At 39.0% G+C, this 23449-nt stretch overlaps 1 protein-coding gene across 2 annotated transcripts in view; it reads left to right on the plus strand.

Annotated features, from left to right (window-relative positions):
- The first annotated feature begins 566 nt into the window (after positions 1–566).
- The window catches only part of EMC2 (ER membrane protein complex subunit 2), a 34925-nt gene continuing 12042 nt past the window's right edge, over positions 567–23449 (plus strand). The window contains exons 1-5 of one of the 2 annotated variants that reach the window (XM_040678627.2): positions 567–5019; positions 6836–6949; positions 8152–8216; positions 10293–10378; positions 12973–13030. In XM_040678627.2, the coding sequence (XP_040534561.1) occupies positions 4992–5019; positions 6836–6949; positions 8152–8216; positions 10293–10378; positions 12973–13030 (351 nt within the window). In that variant the 5' untranslated portion in view covers positions 567–4991. The remainder of the gene's footprint in view (positions 5020–6835; positions 6950–8151; positions 8217–10292; positions 10379–12972; positions 13031–23449) is intronic. The other variant, NM_001198680.2, reaches the window with a different exon arrangement.

A 23449-nucleotide genomic window follows, 5' to 3' on the forward strand; every position in this document is an offset into this window, starting at 1 on the left:
GCCCACTTTTCAAGCCTGTTCAGGTCTCCCTGAATGGCATCTCTTCCTTCTGCCCTACCAACTGCACCACTGAGAGTGGTGATGTCCACAAACTTGCTGAGGGTGCTCTCAATCCCACCACCTATGTCACTGGTAAAGACGTTATAGAGTAGTGGTACCAAGACATACTCCTGGGCCACACCTCTCGTGTCTGACCTTCACCTGGACACAGAGCCATTTACCACAACCCTCTGGCTGCAACCTTCCAACCAATTCCTTATCCACTGTACAGTCCACCCTTTGCACTTGTATCTCTCCAATTTAGAGACAAGGATGTGAATGTTCGCCCTATCTCGTATTTTTCCTTAGCACCAGCTTTGGCCGTTGCAGGAAACAAGATTTGGGCTGGTTGGGCCTTCAGTCTGCTCAACACAGCTGCCCTGTGTTCCGTGTTTTCAGTACATCAGGACGGCGGACATCTGTGGACGACCCGCGCGAATGCCGTCCGGCGGCGGGGCGGAGCGGTGCGGGCTGAGGGCGGTACCCCGCGGCGGAAGGCCAATGACGGCCGGGGCCGTCACGGCTCCGCGTCACGCGGGCGGCCGCCAAGATGGCGAAGGTCTCGGAGATGTACGACGTGACCTGGGAAGGTAACGCCGCGGCCAGCCGCCGGCCTGGCTAGGGACGGACCGGGAGGGCCCCGCGCCTCGGTGCACAGCGGAGGCGGTGCAGCCCGCGCGGTCGGCTCGGAGTTCCGCTGCGCACCGGGCCCGAAAATGCCGGAGCCGGCGTTCTCAGGCCGGGCGGTGAGGCGAAGTGACGGCGGCTCCTTCTGGGTGCTCGGGCTGTGCGTGACCGCACCCGCGGGGCTGTGCCGCCGGAGGGGCCATCTCGGCGGCCTGCCGCACCCCCTCGGTGCGCGGCTGGGTCCCGCCTGCCCGTAGCTCAGAAACACGGAGGGAGCGACCTGCGTGCTGTGCCCCCCCGCCCTGCCGGCCATGGCTTGGGGCGGGTTTCCTCGCAGAATGAGCTGACCCGATTAGCGTGGCATTCAGTGGGTATATCGATCCCCATCCCCGGTGTCGTGCTGGGAATCTTAGAATTGCTCAGGTTAGAAAGCACTTTCAAGGTCATCAAGTCCAACCTAAGGGAAAGAACTCCTCAGTGGGGCCTACAGCACATCGTGGCCCTGTCCTCCTCCCAGAGTCCCAGTGCTGCTCTTTTAAGAGAAAATACCTCTCGGCCAACCTTCTGGCTCGATCAGCAGTTTGCATCAGTTCCCTCTTTGCGGGGGGGGCTTTAACAAGGTTTGAGCAGGCATTCAGATTTGTGTTTAAGCCCTAGAGGCCGAGGAGACAGCAGATCACAGCTTGGATGTCGGGCTTTTGGTAGTTTGATGGGTTCCCTGGTGAAGGCAGTCCCTGGGAGGATCTGTGCACAGCTGCCTCCTGTTGCCATCTTCCAGAGCGGGCTTCTCCTTGCTGTTTTCATTCAGAATTTGGGCAAACACTTGAAAAAGCATCTTTCCTTATCATACTTTATACTGTCTTTCATGCCATCATCTATTTGGTAAGGGCAGTTCGGTAAAGTTTTGTTATTTCTGCAAGTTCTTTTATGTATGTTGTGAGAAGGTACTGCAACGGTTGTGAAGCAGTGGCTGAGAAGTTGCAGGGAGGAAAGGAGTGTTAATTGACAGCTAGCTGGAAAGGCTGGTGACATCCTGGCTTGTATCAAAAATAGGAGCAGGGGGGTGATCGTCCCTCTATACTTAGCACTGGTCGCACCTTGAGTGCTATGTTCAGTTTTGGGCCTATTGCTACAAAGAAGACATTGAGGTCCAGGAGTGTATCCAGGGGAGAGCAATGAAACTGCAAGGAATATGAAACCCAAGTCTTATGAGGAGCAGCTGAGGGAACTGGGATTGTCCTGTCTAGAGAAGAGAAGGCTCAGGGCAGACCTTATCACTCTCTGCAGCTCTCTGAAAGGAGGTTGTGGCGAAATGGAGATAAGCCTTTTCTCCCAGGTGACAGTGATGTAATGATAGGTGATGGCCTTAAATTGCTCCAGTAGAGGTTCAGGTTGGATGTTAGGAAAAATTTCTTTTCTGAAAGAGTGATTAGGTTTTGGAACAGGCTGCCCGGTGAAGTAGTTGAGGCTTTCAAGAAAAGGGTAGGTGTAGCACTGAGTGACATGGTCTAGAGTAGTCACAGACATGGGTTGATGGTTGGACTAGATGTTCTCAGTGGTCTTTTCCAACCGTAATGATTCTATGAAGTACTAGTAGTGAGGAGGCCATTGCATGGGAAGGAAAGTTGTGTGGGGCATTGCTAGCAGTATTGTAAGGCTTTCCCAATTTGAAAATATTTGAACATCTGAAAATAATATTTCTTTTCTCTGTCATTAGGAAGTGTGTAATAGGGTAAAAGCGAAATTCTTGAACAGACTGTAGAAAGACTCTTCACAGAGAAAAAGGCGTTTCTCTCTAATTCTGCAGGTCCCCAGCACAGTGAGGCTTTTTATTACAGGGTCATTCCAGGAGGGTTGTGAACTGGTCCCTAAGGGAGAGCTTAAATGCAGCACTCAGAAGTGATAGTAGCATATCTTGAGTTTCTCTACAATGCTTGTTTTTCCAACTAGCTGTCTGGTTGGTATTTATCTGAAAAGTGTCCTTTATGTACTAAGTCCTTGGAAGACAGGATGACTTACTTAAATATAGCTCAAATATGAGAAGGGGACTGGGGGTTGTGGAAGAAGTATGTACGTGAGGCATGTGAAGTACGTTTTGTACTCTACTTCATTTTATACTTGTTTTTTTTCCTGTGACAAAGCTAGCTGTTAAACTGTGATGAAATTGTCATTTAGGTGAATGCGTTGTACAGCTGTTTAGAAAAGATCATCTGATAATACGGCTTTAACCCGTATTTTGAAATCTGGGGAGCAAGAAAACCATTTCACAGTCTTGATCAATGAATTTAGATGGTCTGAATGTGGCCTCAGATTGCTATTGCATTAATGTGAGCACATGTGAATATGAACACACATCTTAAAATTTACATCTAATGATTTGAGACTAAGGCTGTATGCCTTTTCTTTTTTCCATCGTTGATAATTATCCCATGGAAAATGACATTATAGTTCCTACCTGATTATATCGACAAGAATTAAAATAGGTATAAGAATTAGCAACTCTGTGGAATGACAGGGAGCCCAGCATTGCTGGTCTGGTGAAGCAGCGCAGTGCTGTAGATGAGCCTGTCAGTACCAGCTGGCCACGTGCAGCCTCCTGCAGGAGCCTCATAGGCTAAGCAGGACTTGGAGACCATTCATAAATATTTAACATGATTTCAGTGACACATTAAGGATGAATTTGGCCCACGAGTGGTTTTTTTGGAAAAGATACACTCTATATAAAGTTATTTTAAAGGCTGATTTTGTAGCACAGAAGTTAGCCTGTGTGTGCTGGATTAGCTTGACATGCAAACAAGAAGTGGTCACGGTGGTCAAGAACTAATAAAGCGACAGTTGGCTTTCACAGAAGATCCGCCTGACATATTGTCAGAATTGAACAAAGTAATCCCACTTTTCTTTCTCACCTTTGCACCAAGGCATAATTGCAGTAACACCTCAAACCCATCTAGCAGGAAGCAGACTTACAGCTAGTGAGACCTGAGCTTTCTGGAGACCTGAAGTGCTGTTCCTATTGCAGTCCATCATTCTACACCGAATATCAAAACCAGAAAACCAAGAGAGAGATGAGATGTGCTCTGAACTATGTTTATTTCAGTTATTATTTTCACTTGTTTTCAATTTGAAAGGCTTTAAATAGCTCTTGTGATGACTGTTATTTAAGCTGGCTTTTCTGGATCACTAAATCAGTGTTAAAAATTGCTCTGCTTACATGGTGGTACACCAAGGAGTTTTATGTTTTCATGTGAGAAGTTTTTCAAGGAATTCTTTATAATTGCTGAAATTTCCAACAAGACTTATATAACAGTCTGTGCATGTGAGGCCATGTATTTTTTTGTAAGTATGCGTGTTGGTGAACATTATATACAACAAAGAGAAAATCCCAAATGGATTGTAAAGCTGAACACTGACTTCAGCATCTCTACTCATTAAAGACATCCACTTTAGATGACAAAATTGCTTCCTTCCTCTGACTTAGATGCTGAATTCACATTTACTATGTATGGGAAGACTCGAGAATAGAAAACTGTCTCGCATTTTGTCTCTATCATCATCTGTTTGCAATTAAATGATGATGAATTGTTTTTGTTGTGTTCCATGCTGTGTTTGCTTGCTTCTTTGTATTCCTATTTTCTGCCAAAACCAAAGGACAGACCAGTTTACTCTGGATTTTATGTATGAATTGATGTGATTACAGCAGGCAAAGGTGAGATCCTGAGATTTGAGTTGAGGCTGCTTTGAAAGCGGAGTTGTTGCAGCCAAAGGCAGCATCAGCGCTGCCAGTTGAATTTCCTTTGCCTCTTCCTGCACGCACAGAGTGCCGGTCAGGCTGGGTTAAGGAGTGGGGCTGGAGACCTGCCTGGAGCAGGAGCCGGGGCCATACAGACCGTGCGGGTGGAGGTGAGCCTGTTCTGCCAGTGGCGATGTGACTGTAGGGGTTTGTTTGCTTGGTATTTTAAGAGGAGAGAGTTGAGCTGAGGTGTGGTGGGAGATCTGGTATCTATAACAGGAGGGTGATATAAAAATGAGCTCCAGAAATGTAACGGCTGGGGACTGACCAGGGCAGTGGTTTTTATGCGTCAGGGTCACATTTTCCCTTGTATATCTCATATGTTTCTCTTCGTATGTCTCTGCTAACAGGGCTAACTACCTTCATTTCATGAGGTGCTTTTAGATACTGAAGACTTGAAACACGTGGTTCAGCTGAATACCTATGAGTCATTATAAAAGAGTTGCATAGTATGTGGTTGCTCAGCCCGTATTACCTGACACCTTAACAAGAACAAAATAAGGGCTATTTCCTTTGGCTTCCTGTAGACTGCTGCATGTCTTTAGGGAACAAGAAACACTGTGGCAAGTATCCTCGTTCCTTTGAACTTGACATGTTTCAATTCATATGGGCAGGAGAACCAAAGACTAAAAGGATGTATCAAGACACGCATTCATGACAGAAGAGTAATTGCAGTTAAAGCCAGGCAGTTCATAATCACAGGGTGGTTACCCTTGTATTACATGCTGTTTGTGCATTTCTCTCCAAGACTTAAAATATTATTGGCTCTTTTGATATCTTCCTTAGCAAAAATTGGCAGTGTTGTTGACATCCTTGCTTAAGTTTTACCGTAATTTTTAGCATTCAGTGCTACTAAAACTGATGAGCCTTTTGGTGGATTCACATGAATTGGTGCATTTAGTTTTTTCCAGCTTGGTCCCGTTGTGGGGTTTTTTTTTTCAGTGCTATAAATTCTGTGAGTTGATGGATGGTAGATGTACTTTCTGTTAGTATGTAATTCTATTAGTATGTAATTTAGATGCTATTCTGTTTGGAATTGCACTGGAATGGAGACACTGAGAATTTCCAAGTAGATGGCATAGTTAGGAATCAGATGGCTTATTTATTTGTATGCACTTAGCTTGTCAGTTTTTGTGAATGTTTGTGTTCTTTCACATTCTTGCTGTCTAACTTGGAATTTCCAAGGACCATCACGCGTCCAGAACCATTTAACTTTACTTGTGCATATGAAACGTAACCGTGTGGTGGTTTTGGTTGAATTTCAGAAAGCAAAGTATAGCACAAAGGCAGTCTTATGGTTGATTCGAGATCGCTTCAGTTAGATAGAACAGAGTCCAGTGCTTAGTTTTTAGCTGTCAGTCATGTTAACTGTGTTTGGAAGTGCAAAAAAAAGCTGCCAGTGGTTGGATCTACCATTGCATTTGCTTTCCCAGCTGCTGTAAAGTAGAAAAAATAGAAAAAACAAACAAACAAACAAACAAAAAAACTGGCAGCAGTTTTCATGGTATGTTCGTTGTCAGTAAAACCAATATCTAATAGGGAAAACTGTTTTCCTTTAGTTCCAGCAACTGTGTTCTTGTATACGGGACACATACATGTGAATAAATGTAAATACGTGCACGGAGTCATTCTTAGCAGTTTTCTGATCCAAAGAATGAAGAAAACCTCAGCTAGGTAATGCTGAGTAGTGCTCTCTAGATCACTAAATGTACTCTTAAAACTGGAAGCACACAAAAATCCTATTGTTAAAAGAAATCGCCTTTTCCATCTTGTCTTACCTAAATAAGCAATGGTTGCTTTTACCTCTGAGCACTTCTCTGATGTACGTAGAAAGCTTTTGCTTCCCTGTCTGTCTGTCTTGCAGTTTGTATTGCTAGGAGCATGCAGGTCCTTCTTGGAATGGAATTTTACACTGTTTCTTACAGTGATAAAGGTGAACAGCTGTTGAGTTCTCTTAGTTATTCTAATGCTTCCTTTAAGTGAGAATGTATTCACATGGAGCTGCAATAATTTTGATGTTGTTTGTAAATAGAAGTGTAAAACTACTTGAAAGAGAACTCTTGAAGCCTGTTTTTCTTAAAACTGGGCAACATCCATTAAATTTTATTGCTTACTGAGTAACCAGTAGCCTGCAAACCTAGAAGGTGACTTATTTATATTACAGCATGAGCGAGGCTTGAGTGATACAGCTTCAGAGGTCCAGTACGTACACACATCTGTTCTCTAGTAGTCCTCTTCTGTTAGTAGAAGTCACTTTTTCAGATCTCTTGCTTTCTAAACCATGCTTCATATGCATGTTTTAAGAAATAAAGTTCAAATTCCATTCCTATCTGGAAATCTGAATATTTTCTCTTAATTTCTTTTCTCTTTTCCTTTTAGATATGCGTGATAAAATGAGGAAATGGAGGGAAGAAAACTACCGAAACAGTGAGCAGATAGTGGATGTTGGAGAAGAGTTAATTAATGAATATGCGTCTAAGCTTGGAGATGACAGTAAGGAAACATTTGTCAAAGTATCCATTGCTTTTAGATTTTATTTCGTTTATCGGATTTTGGTTTTCACTTTTTGACTTCTGTTTTATGCTTCTCTGTTGCCTTTGTGTATCTGATTGGTAAAATAGGACTTTTTTTAGTCTTAATAGGTTGCCAAAATTTCCAGGTTTTCTTTCTTTCCCAAATACAGGCTGCAATGAAGACAGATGTAAAAATTACTTGCAAGAATAGTTAGTTTAGTATATTATTAGTTAGACCATGATGTGAAAACAGCATATATATTTCATTTAGCTTTCATTTGACTGATTTTCTGTTCTTCAGTAGCACTGAAAAATTGGAAAAGGTAATCACAGAACCATAGAATGGCCTGGGTTGAAAAAGGCTGTAGTGATCATGTAGTTTCAACCCCCCCTGCTATGTGCAGGGTCGCCAACCACCAGACCAGGCTGCCCAGAGCCACATCCAGCCTGGCCTTGAATGCCTCCAGGGATGGGGCATCCACAGCCTCTCTGGGCAACCTGTTCCAGTGTGTCACCACCATCTGTGTGAAAAGCTTCCTCCTAATATCTAACATAAACCTCCCCTACCTCAGTTTAAAACTATTCCCCCTTGTCCTATCACTGTCCACCTTTGTAAACAGTCATTCCCTCTCCTGTTTATACACTCCCTTGAAGTACTGGAAGGCCGCAATGAGATCTTCCCAGAGCCTTCTCTTCTCCGAGCTGAACAAGTCTAGTTCCCTTAACCTTTCTTCGTAGGGGAGGTGCTCCAGCTCTCTGATCATTGTCGTCCTTTTCAAACCAAGCCACTCTATCATAATGTGAAATTTGTTTTCATTCTAACCTACAGCTGTTCTCCAGGTCTGATCAGAGAACATGTCCTAATGGGGATCTGTTTAAAAGTTTGCAGCTATAATGTTAGGAATACCAGAGGACTTGAGCTTTTTACCTTTTGGTATGTCAGAAGGTACTTTATCTTACTGAAAGCAATAAAACTACTTAAATGCATTTTTAATTGATTCCATCAGTTTCTTGATATGTCCGTTGTTCTGTAATGATACACAGAAGAGGCAGGGAAAAAATACATGGATATAGTTCATTGATCTTATTTTCATTGTAGGTGCTTCCCTTTATGTTAAAAATAAATAAATAAATAAAAATATCCATATCAGTTATCTCAATTTATGTCTCTTTTGTTTCCAGTTTGGATAATATACGAACAGGTGATGATTGCTGCCCTGGACTGCAGTCGAGATGATTTGGCACTGGTAAGTTTTTAAGCTGACTTTTCTTTCAAACCTTAAGTTTTCTTCCTGAGTACCTCTTCTGGATAGCTCTTTTTAGGTTAGATATTAGGAGGAAGTTTTTCACACAGAGGGTGCTGACGCACTGGAACAGGTTGCCCACGGAGGTTGTGGATGCCCGATTCCTGGAGGCATTCAAGGCCAGGCTGGATGTGGCTCTGGGCAGCCTGGTCTCGTGGTTGGCGACCCTGCATATAGCAGGGACATTGAAACTAGGTAATCATTGTGGTCCTTTTCAGCCTAGGCTATTCTATGATTTATCTGGCTTTTGATATGTGTTTTTGTTGTTTGTTTTTTCCTTTGGTGAAAGCGCCTGTTGTTGGTGGGCACCTGCAGTACCAGTATTTACATGCTTAAGTTCAGATTTATATCTCTTTACCTTTTGTCATACCTGTAGCTGAAAAAATCAGAAAGCAGATTAACTGCAAATAGAAGTTTCACAAATAAATGAGATTTGCCATCGCAACTGCTGAGTTTCTGAGAGAAACTAAAAAGTAGATTATTGACGTTGTGTAGAACCAGTTCTCTCTGTGAGAACTGATAGAATCTCTTGTTAACAAATGCAGCATTTCAGAAATACAATACATGATTACAGGCAGTAGAGGTTAAATTTAAAAAGAATGATGCTCAGTACTGCTGAGATGAGAGCAACCCGAACATAGACATAGTCTAGCTTATCACGCAGGGGACTTTTTTTGGTTTGTTTTCAAAAGTGCTACAGCACGTTGTTTAGAACAATCTCACAACTTTTCATGTCAGATTATTTCTTCTGATTTCTTAATCTACAGGAATTTATTTTGATCTCATAGCTCCTGTATTCAACTGGATAGTGACCTAGTTGGGTCTGTGATGAGTGGTTCTAGTCTCACAGTACTCTTGCATTCTTCATCAGCTTTTCTTGTGTTTTTAATCTTTATTTTTTTTTTTCCTGGATGAAAGTCCATCTGCAGCTTTTGGGATCCAGTATTACTGCAAACAAGTTTTGTCAGGTTTTGAATGAGTGCTGGAGAAAAGCGGTGAAGGTTTTTCTACTTCTCCAGCAGCTCTTCATCTGCAGACACAGTGTGTGTGCTAATTTTGCTAATTTTTACTGACTTACTTACCTGTTTGTATTTCTTACTTCAATCAGTGGATGTGATGGAATGAAACAGATTATGTGGATAGACCTTAGCCAGAAACTTAGATCAGAAGAACAGGTTTTTAAGCTCAGTTGTGTAAATTAGTGCTTTGAAAAGGAAAGTTGTGTGTGAAGCTTTTAACAAAACTTCAACCGTTGGTATTCTGAAGAGATTGGGGTCTACTCTGCTTCTCATCAAAGAGTAACGACTCAGCTACAAACCTTGCACTGCTGTGTAGCCACAGCTATGATATGATTTGTCAGTTTGCTCTGGAGAAGTTGTGACTCAGTCCCTCTACTAAACATGCCTTTTTTTTTGTTGTTAATATGGAGAAATCTGTCTGTGTTGAATTCCTTTTCTCCAGCCCAGATCTCTCATTGATTTCAGGAGTTAGAAGTTATACCTTACCTCCTCTGCCAACAGGCTCTGTTCAGGCCAGTGACAAACATTTTCTTTGGATTTCAAAGTTTTATTTAAAAAATAAACACAGAGCACAGAATTAGCATCGTTTGTTCCATTATAAGATATCCATTTATTAAGGAAGTATCACGTAAGTTCTTACTGTCTTTATTTTTCTTAACTGTCTTGTGTTATTAAGAGGAAACTAAGTAGACTTCAGTGTTTCATAGCATCAGAACTGTTTCAGTAAATGAGTTTACTTTTCAGGGCACATAACTATTTCCAGGAAGCCTCGATGATCTAAAAAACTATATGGAAAATATTTCTTAAAATTAGTCTTCTAACAGACAAAGGTTCAGTTTCTGAACTTCTCTTTATCAATGCATTTTATTGCTTATTTCAAAAATGAGTGTTTACTTTTAATCAGAGGTCACATTTCAGGCTGTTGAATTCATCAGCCAAGAACTTCTTTTTTTTCCCCGCTTCTGTGTTCACTGTAGTATTTTTGATTTTATTTGTACAGTTTTGCCTTCAGGAACTAAGGAGGCAGTTTCCTGGGAGCCATAGAGTTAAGCGATTGACTGGAATGAGATTTGAAGCTATGGAAAGGTAAAACCTTGATTTAAAAAAATTGTATTTTCTGTGTGGAAAGGTGCGTGCTGTTTCTTAAAAAGGAATTCAGGCATAATAAAAGCATGGTAAAGCAATGCTATCCAGTTTCTACAAAGAAAATAATGGTGTGCGTGATCATGTTATGTTTAGACATTTTTTATTGTGTTTTTGCTTGTACTATACAATGTTACATTTTTGCAATGTTCCGTCAGACTTCATAGATTGGAAAGATCTATTACTTGTCAGTCTAAGTTATTATACAGTAAAACATGAGGCACTTTTTTGGCAAGGTCTGCGAGGTATACATTTCATCTTGCAGACCTAGAGCAGAATATGAAAATGACTGACAGACTTTTTCTGCTTCCCTGTACTTCTGTGCTCCTGATCACTTCAAAATGGAGCTCTTTTTCTTTGTTTTCCAAGTGTTTGAAAGTCCAGTAGAGCTTAAGATGAATCACTGTAGAGTTCTTCATAGAAGCAATTCAAAAATGGCAGAAACTAAAAGAGGGAACATTGTAAAATATCCTATAAAATGTTTATAACGTACCAAATTTAATATGAATTATTAAAATAATGAACAGTTGAGAACTTACTTTTCCGAAAGGAATGACCTTCATTTCATGCCATACAGAGTTAGTGGGATTTCGAGCTTTTGGCCCATCTTTAATGAAGGAATTGAAACTTAGGAATGAATGCCTAAATACTTTTTAATAATATATTTATTTAGCAGATGTTCTTTATCCATTTCCTTGCAAAATTAAATTTGAAAATATAGTTTGATATGATCCATGAGTGAAAGTCCTTTGCTTGAAACAAAAAGGGAGGATAACTGGGTTTCATTGGCACAGGAGCAGTCTTAGTGCAACTAGAAGTTCCAGATTTCATGCTCCACGTGTTCCTGAGAAATTTCCATTAAACTTAGCAGTCTCCTTTTGATGTAGGGTAGGAGTACACTGAGAGCTTAGCAGCTTAGGAGTGTGTTTTCCCCCCTTTTCCCAAAACCTGTCCAAAAGTGCAAAGGATCATAATTCTGTTCAGGTATGTTTGTCTACACTGAAGATGCTACTGCATGGAAGCAGATCTCTGTAGGAGATACTGTCCCCCCAAACACTGTGTATTGTTTCAGCAATGAAGTGGGACTGAGCTTCAGCTTTTCAAAAGTGTTTTTTTTACTTGTTGTGGTCAGTTTAAATCCTTGAGACTGAACTATGAGCGGAGCAATATAACAGAAACTGAGGTTACTTGTTAACAGGTTTTCTCTAGAAGTTGGAAAGAGAAAGAGGGGCTTTTGGTGTGAGTCATTGCGTACAGAAGCCCATCTATGGTTATTCTGAACTGTGCCCTAGGAAGGCCTGCCTCTTTCCACTGCCTATAAATGAAGCCTAAGGAGACCTTGTCTGGGGTGATCGCATGCCCTGTAGAAGTGCACTTCTCATTAAATTCTGAGTGCCTGCGAGAGTTGTTAAAATCCTTCCTTCCTCAGCAGAAGGGGGAAATAATGAGGAGCATCCTCATAGACACTTGCTGATCAAGAGAATACTCTTCTGGAACTTGACTTAGTTAACCTGGGGTTATGGGCATTGTGTTCAGCCTTGTGAAATATGTAGGATAAAGTAGCAGCTAATGGGGACCACAAATATGGCATTTAGTGGCATTTCTGCTCAACTTGCCAGTAGCATTCGCCTTCTACTCATTACTGCTTTTGTGCTTCTTTTCGATTTGTGCTTACACCTTAATGGTGACTGGATTGGAAAGCTGAGCTATGCATGTTACGGCAGCGCTCAGGAAGCAGTGGAAGTATATAATGGGTGTCTGAGGTGAGAAGGGGATGTGCAGCAACAAAATCAGCAGTACCTCAGAAAAGCTGCTTGTCAAAATATTTGTGAAGAGACAAAGCATGCCCTGGTTGCGTGGTGATAGCCTGGTGGCTGTGTAGTCCGATGTATTTTGAGTTGAATTGTTTAATTTGTCCAGTTTGGGTTCTGCACGTGGCTGACTAAACACGTAAACCTATTTCCCAGAAGACGTACAGTTTTTATAGCAACTGGAGTAACCTATTTTGAGCAAACTTCAAATAGCAGAATTAATTAATAAAACCAATGTAGTGGTGGTGAAAAACAGTTTCCTTTCATGATTTATGGTAAAGTCTAGGGGTTGCTCTAGTGTTACAAGTCCCTGTAGTTTACTGTTTGCAGCTTAAATTTATAAAATCATAACAGAAGAGGCGTCTGTGAAGTTTTAAATTGCAGTAATGAAGTGAAAAGTCATTATTTTGAATGGCCTATCAAATCTTGGGGTTTCTGCTTCTTGGGAAAGAAGAGAGATTTGGGTTGTGGTGATTGGATCTATGGGGTACAGAAGAAAAGAACAGAAAGAGAGAGTATTACAAGTTTGGTGTAAAATGTATAAGTTGCTGAAATTGTATTCCATGAATGAATTGCCATTTATTTTATTTAACTTTGTCTGCATGATTTTGTTTGTTTAATCATATTCAGTATAAAAAGTACAGGAGTGTTATTAACTATTGCAAGGACAGTCATATAGTCAGAGTTCTGTTTTAGTAAAAATAAATTAATGATTTCTTTAAACAGGTACGATGATGCCATCCAATTATATGATAGAATTTTACAGGAGGATGCAACCAATACAGTAAGTTTAAAAAGTTTTTCTTAACTGCAGTGGTTTATTTGAAACTGACAACATTTTTTGGGTTTCACTGCAGAAAAATGTTTGTCAGTGTTACTGTGTTTGTTTCCTTTAGCTTCCTAGTATTCTAACTGTGTGTGTTACCTTTGTTGTAACAAGTTAGATTCTCTTGGAGAAGAGATATGTGGTTTAAAACTTGTTTAAACACTAAGTTTAGGATACATAGGATTACAGCTGTTAACCTTTCCAGTAATCCTTAGTAAGATTGATGTCAGTTTACAATGATTGTTATCAATTGTCTGTTTGAGGTGTATGTTTGTCTGTGTTACTTGATTTTGAGGAACTGGGTCTCAGTATTGGTTAGACTGCTGTGCAAATAAAATACTTGGGCTATTGTAGACATTTGGCAGTCTCTTATAAACCCTCACTGGTACATTTTGAACCTCTGCCTTTCTGCACTTGTCTTATTTGATGTAGTCTGTTATTCAGGAGTTGAAATAGATTACAGGGTTAGCAAGGCTAATTGATATATATAAAGTGCAAGCACTTACATGAAGTAAACCATTAATGAAAAAGGGATGGCAACAAATTACTTTTAGGGCAACGCATCTTGAAATAATACCAAGTTGATCTATCAGACAACACTGATAGATTAAAATCAGTCATTTAGCATTGATGTAACTCAACAGTTTTTTGTGTGTAGGTAAAAAAAAGCTATTTCAGTTCTTCACTCCTACTTTTCACTTTCCCTAAACTAGTTTGTCTTGAACTTTTTTGCAAGACAAATGTAGATGATCTTCTTAGTAAGTCTGTAATGTTTATGACAAAAAGTTTGAGCATGAGATACGTAGATTATTGCCGTAAATGTTCAGGGATCTTAGCAGTGCACGACCCAAAAATACACTAAGTCTTCAAAGTCACGTTTAAATGAGAAGGAAATCATCTACAGTGAAGCCACAAGGGTAGGTCACTTAGGTGCACATTTTATGGCTTTCTGCTAAAGCCTTTGGAAAGTGGAGCACCATATTACAGTGACATCTGTAGACCACAGGTCTTTGAAGAGTGCATTTTTGGCTGTTTCACTTTTCAGCTGTCTCAACATAGCTAATGTCCTCTGAGTAAGGTGCTTGGTGGATAGTTTTCTAGGACAACGTAGTATGTTTAAGTAATATGCCTAATTGAGATTTTCTGTGTGAGAAAACCATTAAGATCCATAAAACATTAATATTTAGAAATCTAAGATGTAAATTTTGTCGTAGCTCCATCACTTATTGGATTTCTGAAAATCGGAGACTAGAAGCAAAGAGTATAAAATGCAGAGCAGAAGTTTCTTGCTATATAACTGTTGGATAGGTTGGCTCAGTCTTGCCTGTGAAAAGTGAAAATTAAATATAAAGTTTGGATAAATTTTCATATGTAGGTTTCTTTGTGTCTTTTATGTGTTAATTATTTCCATGTGCACATGTGACTGCTGTAGGGAAATAATCGAGATTTTTAAAAAGAAGCTGTTGCTCAGTTTGTGTTGGCAGTCACCTTACTTTATAACAGTTTCTTCTGATGTGTGGACACATGGAGTTGGTTATATATATTAAACCGTTTGGCAAGTGCTGTGAGTGAAACAGACATTTGTTCACACAAATCATGTAAAAATCATACATTGCATCAACTGACAGTATCAACTGGTGAGAAGCACGGGAGAAGCATTTTCAAGAAAAAAATCTTTTATTTTAAGTTCCTAACAAGCTTCTCCATTATAAGTGAGCCTTGAAATCAAATTATGTAATGGGCACTTAGCTTTTGGATGAGGTTTTGTTGCAAATTTTGAAATTTAAGTTAACACTAATTGTTATATTTCATTTCTCAAGATAGAATTCCAAGTAGTTTTCTTAAAATATGGTAGTCTCTCAGTATTTCTCAACCATCTCAATTCTCAGTATCTCTCAACCATTAAACTTCACTCTAGACTTATTTATGGAGAAAGATTCATTGTGTAACAATGAAGTAAAGTTAGTTTTGTCACTTCAGAAATCATGTCTCATTTTCCAAAGCTTGTAGCTGTCAGGAATCAGTCTCTTCTCTGAGGAGGCTAACATCATTCAATGAAATGCGACTTCTGTGAAAAGCACAACTTGTCTGCATTTAAATGCAATCAGCAGGGCAACCTTTTTCTTTCTTGTCCATTTAGTTGAAATACAAACATGTTAGAGCTGTAGTTGGCAGATTACTCTGTTTTTAAGGCTGCATAACATTTTCCATTGCAGGTCCTTTCTTATTAATTAAAATTTAATTTAGTATCCAATTGAAAGTCTTTATACTGATGCCAAACAGTGGCCAAGTTATTTGTAGACCAGCATACTTATCCTGTTTCTCAGAACAAAATAAGGGGGACATTGTTTTTCAGAATGATTGGTAGAAAAGATTTGCTTGTTTGTTTTTGCCATTAATTTATTTTGTTGAGAAGACCTCATCCTGCTGTACTTTGGAGTAAAGCCTTGAATACCAACAGGAGAACAACTCGTAGTAGAATGCAACTTTTAGTATACTATGAGGAAAAACACCCAAATTGGCTAAATTACAGGTATTTGAAAGTGTTCATTTTGTGATCTCAGTAGAGACTGCTGGAATTTTTTATTAAATACATATTCTAAATGTATTGAGCATGATCTATCCCATGCTACGGAGAGAAAACACATCTTCTAGCTGTTGTTCCTCATGGCTGTAGTGTTGTGGGAAAGGGAAAGCAGGGAGGCTCCTTTCTTTTCTGAGTTGCACCCAGGTGGTGAGTAGGGAAAGGAAAGAACATCCCGAAGGAACAGACTGAAAAGGGAAGAAGGCAGAATCGTGAGCGCCGAAGAGAGAGGGACAGTACAGGAAAGTTAGGCGGTTGGTTAACAGATGTCAGATAGGGTAGAATAGGTGGTTTGAAGGGTTGATGGGAGATCAGAAAAGAGCGATTGGTATTAACATTTAAGTCTTGGGTTTTTTTTCTTTTTTTTTTTTTTAATAAAAATAACACTTGACTTGGAAGCACTTGTTTTCTTCTGTCGATAGCTTTGAGACCTACTGGTGGAAGTTGTCTCATTCCCTATAGTAGCTGGTATGTACTAGTTCTCTCAGTAACTGTGTAGGCTCTAATAATGGAGGCATATACCAAATAAGCAGTTCTGCAGTTCTGTTATTTCACTAAACACAGGTTTACTTTGTATCTCCTGTATTGAGCTGTATTGATTAAGATAATAAAGGCTAAAGTTTTATATAACTTTGTAATATGAAATTTAATGACACATTTAATCCCTAGTTATTTTTAATTTGTGTGCTGGTCTTCACAGTGTTTTCAGCATCTTCATTAGTGGTCCTGATACTATAGTAGCAATTATATTTTGGATAATTTTTGTAAAATGTAATGGGAAATCTGCTTGGAAATTGACATATCTATATTTTTCAATTTGATACTCAAGACCTAATTTCTTGGGATGAGGTTTTTACCTCATTTAAGAATTTTTACCTCATTTAAGAATTTTACAAATTAAAATAGTATCTTGAATGGTTTTCTATTTCTTGCTTGTCTACAGCATCCACGTGAAATGTAACAGTACTACCATTTTACATGTGGAGAGCAGATGAAAACAGCTCTGCTAAATTGTTTAGGACTCAGTTTCAAAGTAGATGACTTTCCAATTTGATTTTAATTTTGTAATGGATTTTAAATGATAATATAATTTTTAAACTGTGTGTATCAAATTAACATGAATGCATTTTTGCATTAGTGTACCCTGGCAAAAGTTTCTGCTTTTGGGGCGTAATTTGCATGAGCATCCATCTGTTTTGATAAAATAGCTAAGTATTTTTGTGAATTAAGCCTTTCTTTAGATGACCTGTCCAGAAGTGCAAGGAAGACTGACGGTGAAAAGGAAACTGAGATCAAATGTCCAAGTCTTGTGCTGGTGTCTAAACCGCTTCACTGTCATCCTAGTACAGCTGTAGTTTGTCTTGGTACTTCAGCTCAACCATCAAGAAGATTGCAGAGCACTTAGTCAAGAAAAGGGAAAAGTGAGATAAAACACACAGTTCTGCCTTAATTCTAATCCCCAGAAAATCTCATGTCTTTATTGGCATGATTCTTGCCACTTTTTCAACTAAGCTTTTAATAAAAGAAGACACTGTATATGCTTGCTTAGCTTAGGGTATGTGGATAATCTCATTACCTTCATGGTCTAGTAAAATAATTGTGGCTTGCTGAATTAAAAATAGAGTTTAGAGAACAAGATAGTAAATTACTTAAGAACCTGAAAAGACTATGAGTTCACCCAGAGCACTAACAGCTCTGTTTTCAGGAATGAACAACAAGTATATTTATAGGATTGCATGAATTAACACACTTCTGTAGTATTTTGAGATTCTTTTACTGGCCGAGCTATCTTGAAATGGCTGAAGACATATTGGAGTCCAGATACTAGGAAAAAAAAATCAGAGTAAAATCTTAGGATTGTATGTCATGTAAAAAGGTAGGAATTAGATATCATAAATAGCTTCCTAGCTTTTTTTTTTTATCCTTGTGTATTACTACCACTTTTACTATATAGGTAACTTATTTTTTTTTCCAATTGCTTATCTTTATTGATCAAGGTAAGAATCATGAGCATTGTCTGAACATTGATACTTATTTATAGTGTGAACAGTGATAATTCTTTATTGTCCCTACAGTAACAATGCATTTATTTTGAAGAGACCTCCATTGAAGTTCTTGAAGATTTGTATGTTTGTCTACTGGAGGCTTTTAAGTTTCAAAAAGGAAAATTGCTTACCGAATGAAATACCTGCTAATAGAGGGAATTTTGTGAAGTGACATGTATGTTTCGTTATAGATGTTGATGGCCCTGCTGGGAAAGATGCAACTAGTCCCAGGTTTAGGTTTGTATGGTGGTAGGTTTAAGGAGAGTTGAAGAAGAAAGTTTGGCACTGTGCCTGACACAGGATGGAGTTAGTGAGAGATATGAAGAGCTGCAGCTGCTTCTTTGGATAGTCCCCAAGGAGGTCTGGTGATTAAACTGGGGGTGCAGAACAGGGATCCTGAAGAAAAGTTTTCATCTTCTGACAGTTGGAGCATCATCTGCCTTTGTAAAACTTGTTTTCCTTCTTGTTTAATCATAGTGCACTGAGATAGGGGATTGCATTCCAGCATTTTTCCCATGTTTTCCTTTTGTGGGTGTTGCATTTTTTTTTTTAACCTTAGTGGAGATTTTGTTCCTTGAAATAAGGTATTTGAAGACATAAAAACAGCTATCCTGAATTTGTGCCAAAAGTGCATTTAGCTTGTCTTGTTTTGACAGTGACCAATAGCAGATACTGGACAAAGTGTATAGGAACTGGGCAATCATACATTATGCTCTAGTCTGCTCTGCCAGTTTCTATTAATCTTCACGTTATGGTTTTCCTGTGCCAGAAGTGGTAACTATATATTTTATAGCTCTTCGTGAAGTTTTTGCATTGATATTTTTTTTACCTGCCTTTTGAACTTGTATAAATTTGTAATAAGTTTGGTGTGCTTGTGTCTACAGTATCATTCAGAAATGAAATTTCATCATTTATTCACTGATGGAGCAAATTTCTTTCTTCTTACCCATGTCTGCTGTGATCAGCAGTTGTTTTCTGTTCACTTGATTCATTCTTATTCATGATTTTATGGATCTTTTGCCTTTTTCTTTCCTCTAAACTGAGAAGTCCTAATCTGTCTAGCAGTTCTTGTTACCATTTTGTGCCCTGAAATCCTGCTCCTCTTTAAGTGTCCTTCTTACTTTTATTTATTATTTGCATGAGGAAGGAGAGCACACATCTGCAGTTAGTATTAAAAAGCAAGAGCATTATGGAATTCTACAACAGAAAAATGATGCACTGTATTCTCTTCTGTTAATTCTAGCATCATTGGGGGTTCTTAAGGGAAGATTTTCTATTTTGTTTTAAGACATCTTCTGAACACTGAACTGGCATTTTATAGAACTGTTTATTGCAACTTCAGCATCATTCCTGACTGGCCAAATTCGGAGAGCTTTGCTGAGTACATTAAATTAGTATTGTTTCATCCTTTATGCATGCATCCCTTGATTTGGATTAAATTTCAAGGGCTGTTTATTCATGCTAGCATTTGTTCCTGCGAATGTTATTCTTTGCAATTGACTTTTGTTACTCAAGTCTGAAGAACTCATAGTCATCAATCAACTTGAGCCAATCTCTGCTAGATCCCTTAAAATGATGGTGAACATGTGACTCTGGGATTCTCTGTGCAGAGAACTGACTTTTCTGTGTTTGAAATCTTGTAGCTACTTACGTACCACACAAAGAACTTCCCTTATTACTCCAGGGCAGTCTCCTCTAGAACTGTGTGAGAGATCCTGTTGAAATTCTTTTTGAAATCAGAGCTCACTTTTAATGGATCTTCATTGATCGAAGCCATTAGTGACTACTTTGAAGAGCACCAATAGATCTGGGAAGCCTTACTTTCGTTTACATAAACTGGCCTTTAATAAATAACATTTTTCATGTTTTCCAATTCTAGGCCTGAGCTTTTCAGCCTTTGTAGCTTCTACCTATTTGCTTTGTGCTGGTTGCAGTTGCAGGCACGGTGGGCTACTACTGTTCATTAGATTTACCTCTGGAACCCTATTAGAAAACTCTGTTGGATATTGCTACCTGTGCTTTGACGCTATCCGTAACATAGTTGCTTCAAGTCAGAATCTCTCTTCCTGCATGGAATCACTTGCATGATTTGGCCTGATTTTTACTCTCTTCCACAGTTAACTTAATAGAAAAAAAAATAGGTCTGGTAACAGCGTATTTGTTATTGTTGTTGTATTTGGATTATGTGGTATTTCTTGACCTCTGTGTGACTCCTTTAACTCCATTGTAATTGTTGACACCTCTGTTTCGATATGCATTTTGCAATTTGGAGACAAGTATTTTAATGTGTCAGCCTCTTAGACTAATGCACCTTTTCTAAGTTGTTAAATCCTTAAAAAAGACAACTTATGGTATGGTTTACTAATCAAATGCAGGAGTTGATAAATGTTCACATCTTCACTCCACTTTGAGTCTACTTAATGCCAATTAAAAGGAATCATGACAAATGGGAGATTAGTACTTGTGCCAGATTGGGGATTAGTAGTCTTTAAAAGAAATAGCTTGGAAAGGTTTGTGGTTTAATAAATGTGACATCCTAAAGTACCTCAGTCCAGATGATACTGATTATGGTATAAGTGTTTCTTTAAGATGGCATATATCTTTCCATTAAGAATGCTGGATTTACGGAATCAGCCAATAACCATTCCAATATTTTGTTTTAAGCCCTGGAAAATGGATAGGGGGAATTCCGTATCGTAGGTTCCATGCAGTCAAGCACTGCATATCTTGTGGCAACGCAGAAAATTGTCTTTTTTTGGCTATTTTTTGATTTAAGATGAAAATAGATTCAGTTTGTTTTTGTGTCAGGCTAGTTCTTAGAAATCTTACTTTTTAAAGAGCTGGGAAGTAAGATGTGAATGTCATTTTTCTATCCTTTTTTAACATAATTGTTACAGCTATTTCACTGCGCTCTGTAAATTTCAAAATAATCTCAAATCAGGTTGTTGAAAATAGTTTTACTGATATTAAAACAGGTAATGAATTGCATGTATACAGTATGCCTGGTAAATCTACAGTATGGGTGAGGATCTGCCTTTTCTCTTAAAAGTAACCAATATTTTGTCTGGCAGAGTCACTGTTAGCATTGGTGGTGGTTCTGCCCAGTAAAACAGTTTGTTTAATTTGATGGAAGTAGAGAAGATGACACTGTGTGCGCCATTACTTACCCCACTCTCCTCAAGACGCTCAGGAAGCTGCCTGGACGTGAGTCCAGTTCACTGAGGAGGAAGCTGTTGCACACAGGGACTCAGAGCATAACTCAGAAGAAGGATAAGAAGTTTATAGCATACAAAATAGCCCACATCTGATTCTAGTGCAGGCCTTCTCATAACCGATTTTCTTAAAGCAGACACTCCTGGAGTCATACCGAGTTTCATTCTTTATTTATGTTAAAAGAAATAACTGATAGTTTTATGATATTTAAAGAAGAGCTAGAAAGTGTGATGGGAGAGTAGTCTGTGAATACAGCTAAAGCAGTGCTGTTTTGCTTCCAGGTCTTTATTTTTCAATCAGTCCTAAGACTCCTTGGGATCCCAGATCTGAATAATCTGAATCTCTTCTACTGAACACCTGCCTACATGTACGTCTCTTGGCTCTGTGTTCAGAACATTTTTGTGACAATTTTATTTGTGACTGAAAAATGATATGAATTCCCTTAAAAACAAACAAACAAACAAAAAACAGCTACAGGAAAAAAAAGCAAAACAACCTTGTGTTTTAATTCCCAACTATTTCCAATACTTATAAAAGTTCTGAGCCAGTTCAAAACGTTTTGTGCTTCGGGTTACCAGATTATCCTTTGAATGTCAGCACCTGTTTGTCTGTGGGTCTTTGTCAAAGAAGAGTTCTCTGTAAATAAACTAAATTACCCCCAGCTGTTTTGAAGGCGTGCATGCGGGTGAGGGGAGTGCAGGTTTCAAGCCCAGAAGCTGTTTTAATTTTGATAAGGGGGTTGAAATAGGAAGTTCTAAGCACTACTTTTCTCAACCAACAAAATGCGTTATTTTGAAGGAATTTCTTGTGCAGTTTAGAAGCAAATAAGTGTTACCATCAGAACTTGGTTGTTACGTCTAACTGCTTTACCCTTGATGTTTGGTTACATTGCATGGCGTGTTTATTGTAGGTAAACATCAGCTGAAATCTTTGATGGGGAATAGTTGTAACTTGACCTAAATTGATACCTTGTTACAGTGACTTATGTTATTTGGGAATACTGTGGTTAAGAAATAAAACAGCCACGGAGAGAATCTGTTTGCAGGCGCTTTTGGAGGGCTTCTTTTGCATGCAATTGGAGGATCTATGTTAGAAATGAAAAGAAAGATGGCTCATTTGTGGAGTGTTCCTGTTTGTCATTGTAAATGAAGTTGTCAGATGCGTTGATTGATTTTTATATATTAAACAGATTATTTCAGTTCTCAGGCAGCTTATTTTTGATCAGTCGCTTGATGGCTCTCTTTGCCCTTAAAATTTTGAAAGTAGCAACTGAATTTTCAGTCCAAAATGTATGTTTTAAAGTAGCTAGTCTGTCACCTGGAAAAAGCCTTCTGTCTTTGTAAGCCGTAATTGCAGGCTGTGCTCCTTTGGCTTTCTATGTGGTTATCCCACTCCCTCTTCTTTGGGGTTTCCTGCTCAGCGAGCTGTGGGTAATCCCAGCCCTGGGCGGGCAGTTTAACACTGCCACGGCACTTCCCCCATGGCAGCGTAATGATCTGCTTCATGAAACGCTCCTCATAAAATGTGATAGGGAGCCACCGAGTTGGTGTTTCAGGATTTCAGGGCTTTGGTTTTTTTTTTGGTTTAGCACTAGTAGCAGTTGATAAACATGTTATCTGATTCTTGGTACACTTAAAAAAAAGAAAAAAGCAACCTTTAAGAAAGTTTAGTTATGCCATTATCTTTCTTTTAAAAGCTCTCTAATAAAATAAACAGTGTATATTATTGTTGTAGAGATAAATGCGGTCAGCAGTTAAAACTTCCAGAGTCCGCTTTGGATTTTAGCCAAACGTCTCCCAGTTAAAGTAGAAAGATGAATGTCACTTCACAGGTTGCAGTTTGACAAAGACGCAATGGCTAACAAAGCGACTGTGGGCAGACCCACCATGCTGCCTGCATCCTGATTCTTCTTAGCATTTTTAGGGATTCTCTCTCTACCTCCGCTTTGTGTTTAAACTGAAGAGTGAAATATATTTTCCTTGCATTATTTTCACTGGATTTGCAGTGAATGTACGTGCTTGAGGGAGGTGAAGAGGACAAACTCAAAGGAAAAAAATAAACCTACAGTTAGCATTAAAAACATCTCTGGTTTTGCTGGTTTCTTATGTTACTGACCAGCTTGAAGTAGTTTACATAAAAGATACATGCACTGCAGTGTTCTTCCAAGAGAAATGAATTTTGTCAAATGACTTTTAAGGATAAGAAATTATTTAAAAGAACAGACGTATTTAAAACACTAAAAATATACAAACTCTTTCAGGGTATATGTGAGTGTAATCTTAGGAAGGTTCATCATGAAGAAACTAATGTGAGAACTATCTGTTTCTGTGCAGTCACGGCTTCTGTAACACTATACCCAACTGAATAACCTCTCTATAAGGAATGAAGTGGGCTGAGAGTTATGAGGGTAATAAGCAGTGGGACTGTATTACAGGAATAGTGTACAGGTTTTTCATGAATATTATTATCTCACGGAGAAAAGACATCGAAGTGTGTGTGTGTGCATGGAGATACATCATGCAAAACAGACCATCT

Source organism: Gallus gallus, chromosome 2 (genome assembly GCF_016699485.2).
Source record: "Gallus gallus isolate bGalGal1 chromosome 2, bGalGal1.mat.broiler.GRCg7b, whole genome shotgun sequence".
Lineage (NCBI taxonomy): Eukaryota > Metazoa > Chordata > Aves > Galliformes > Phasianidae > Gallus > Gallus gallus.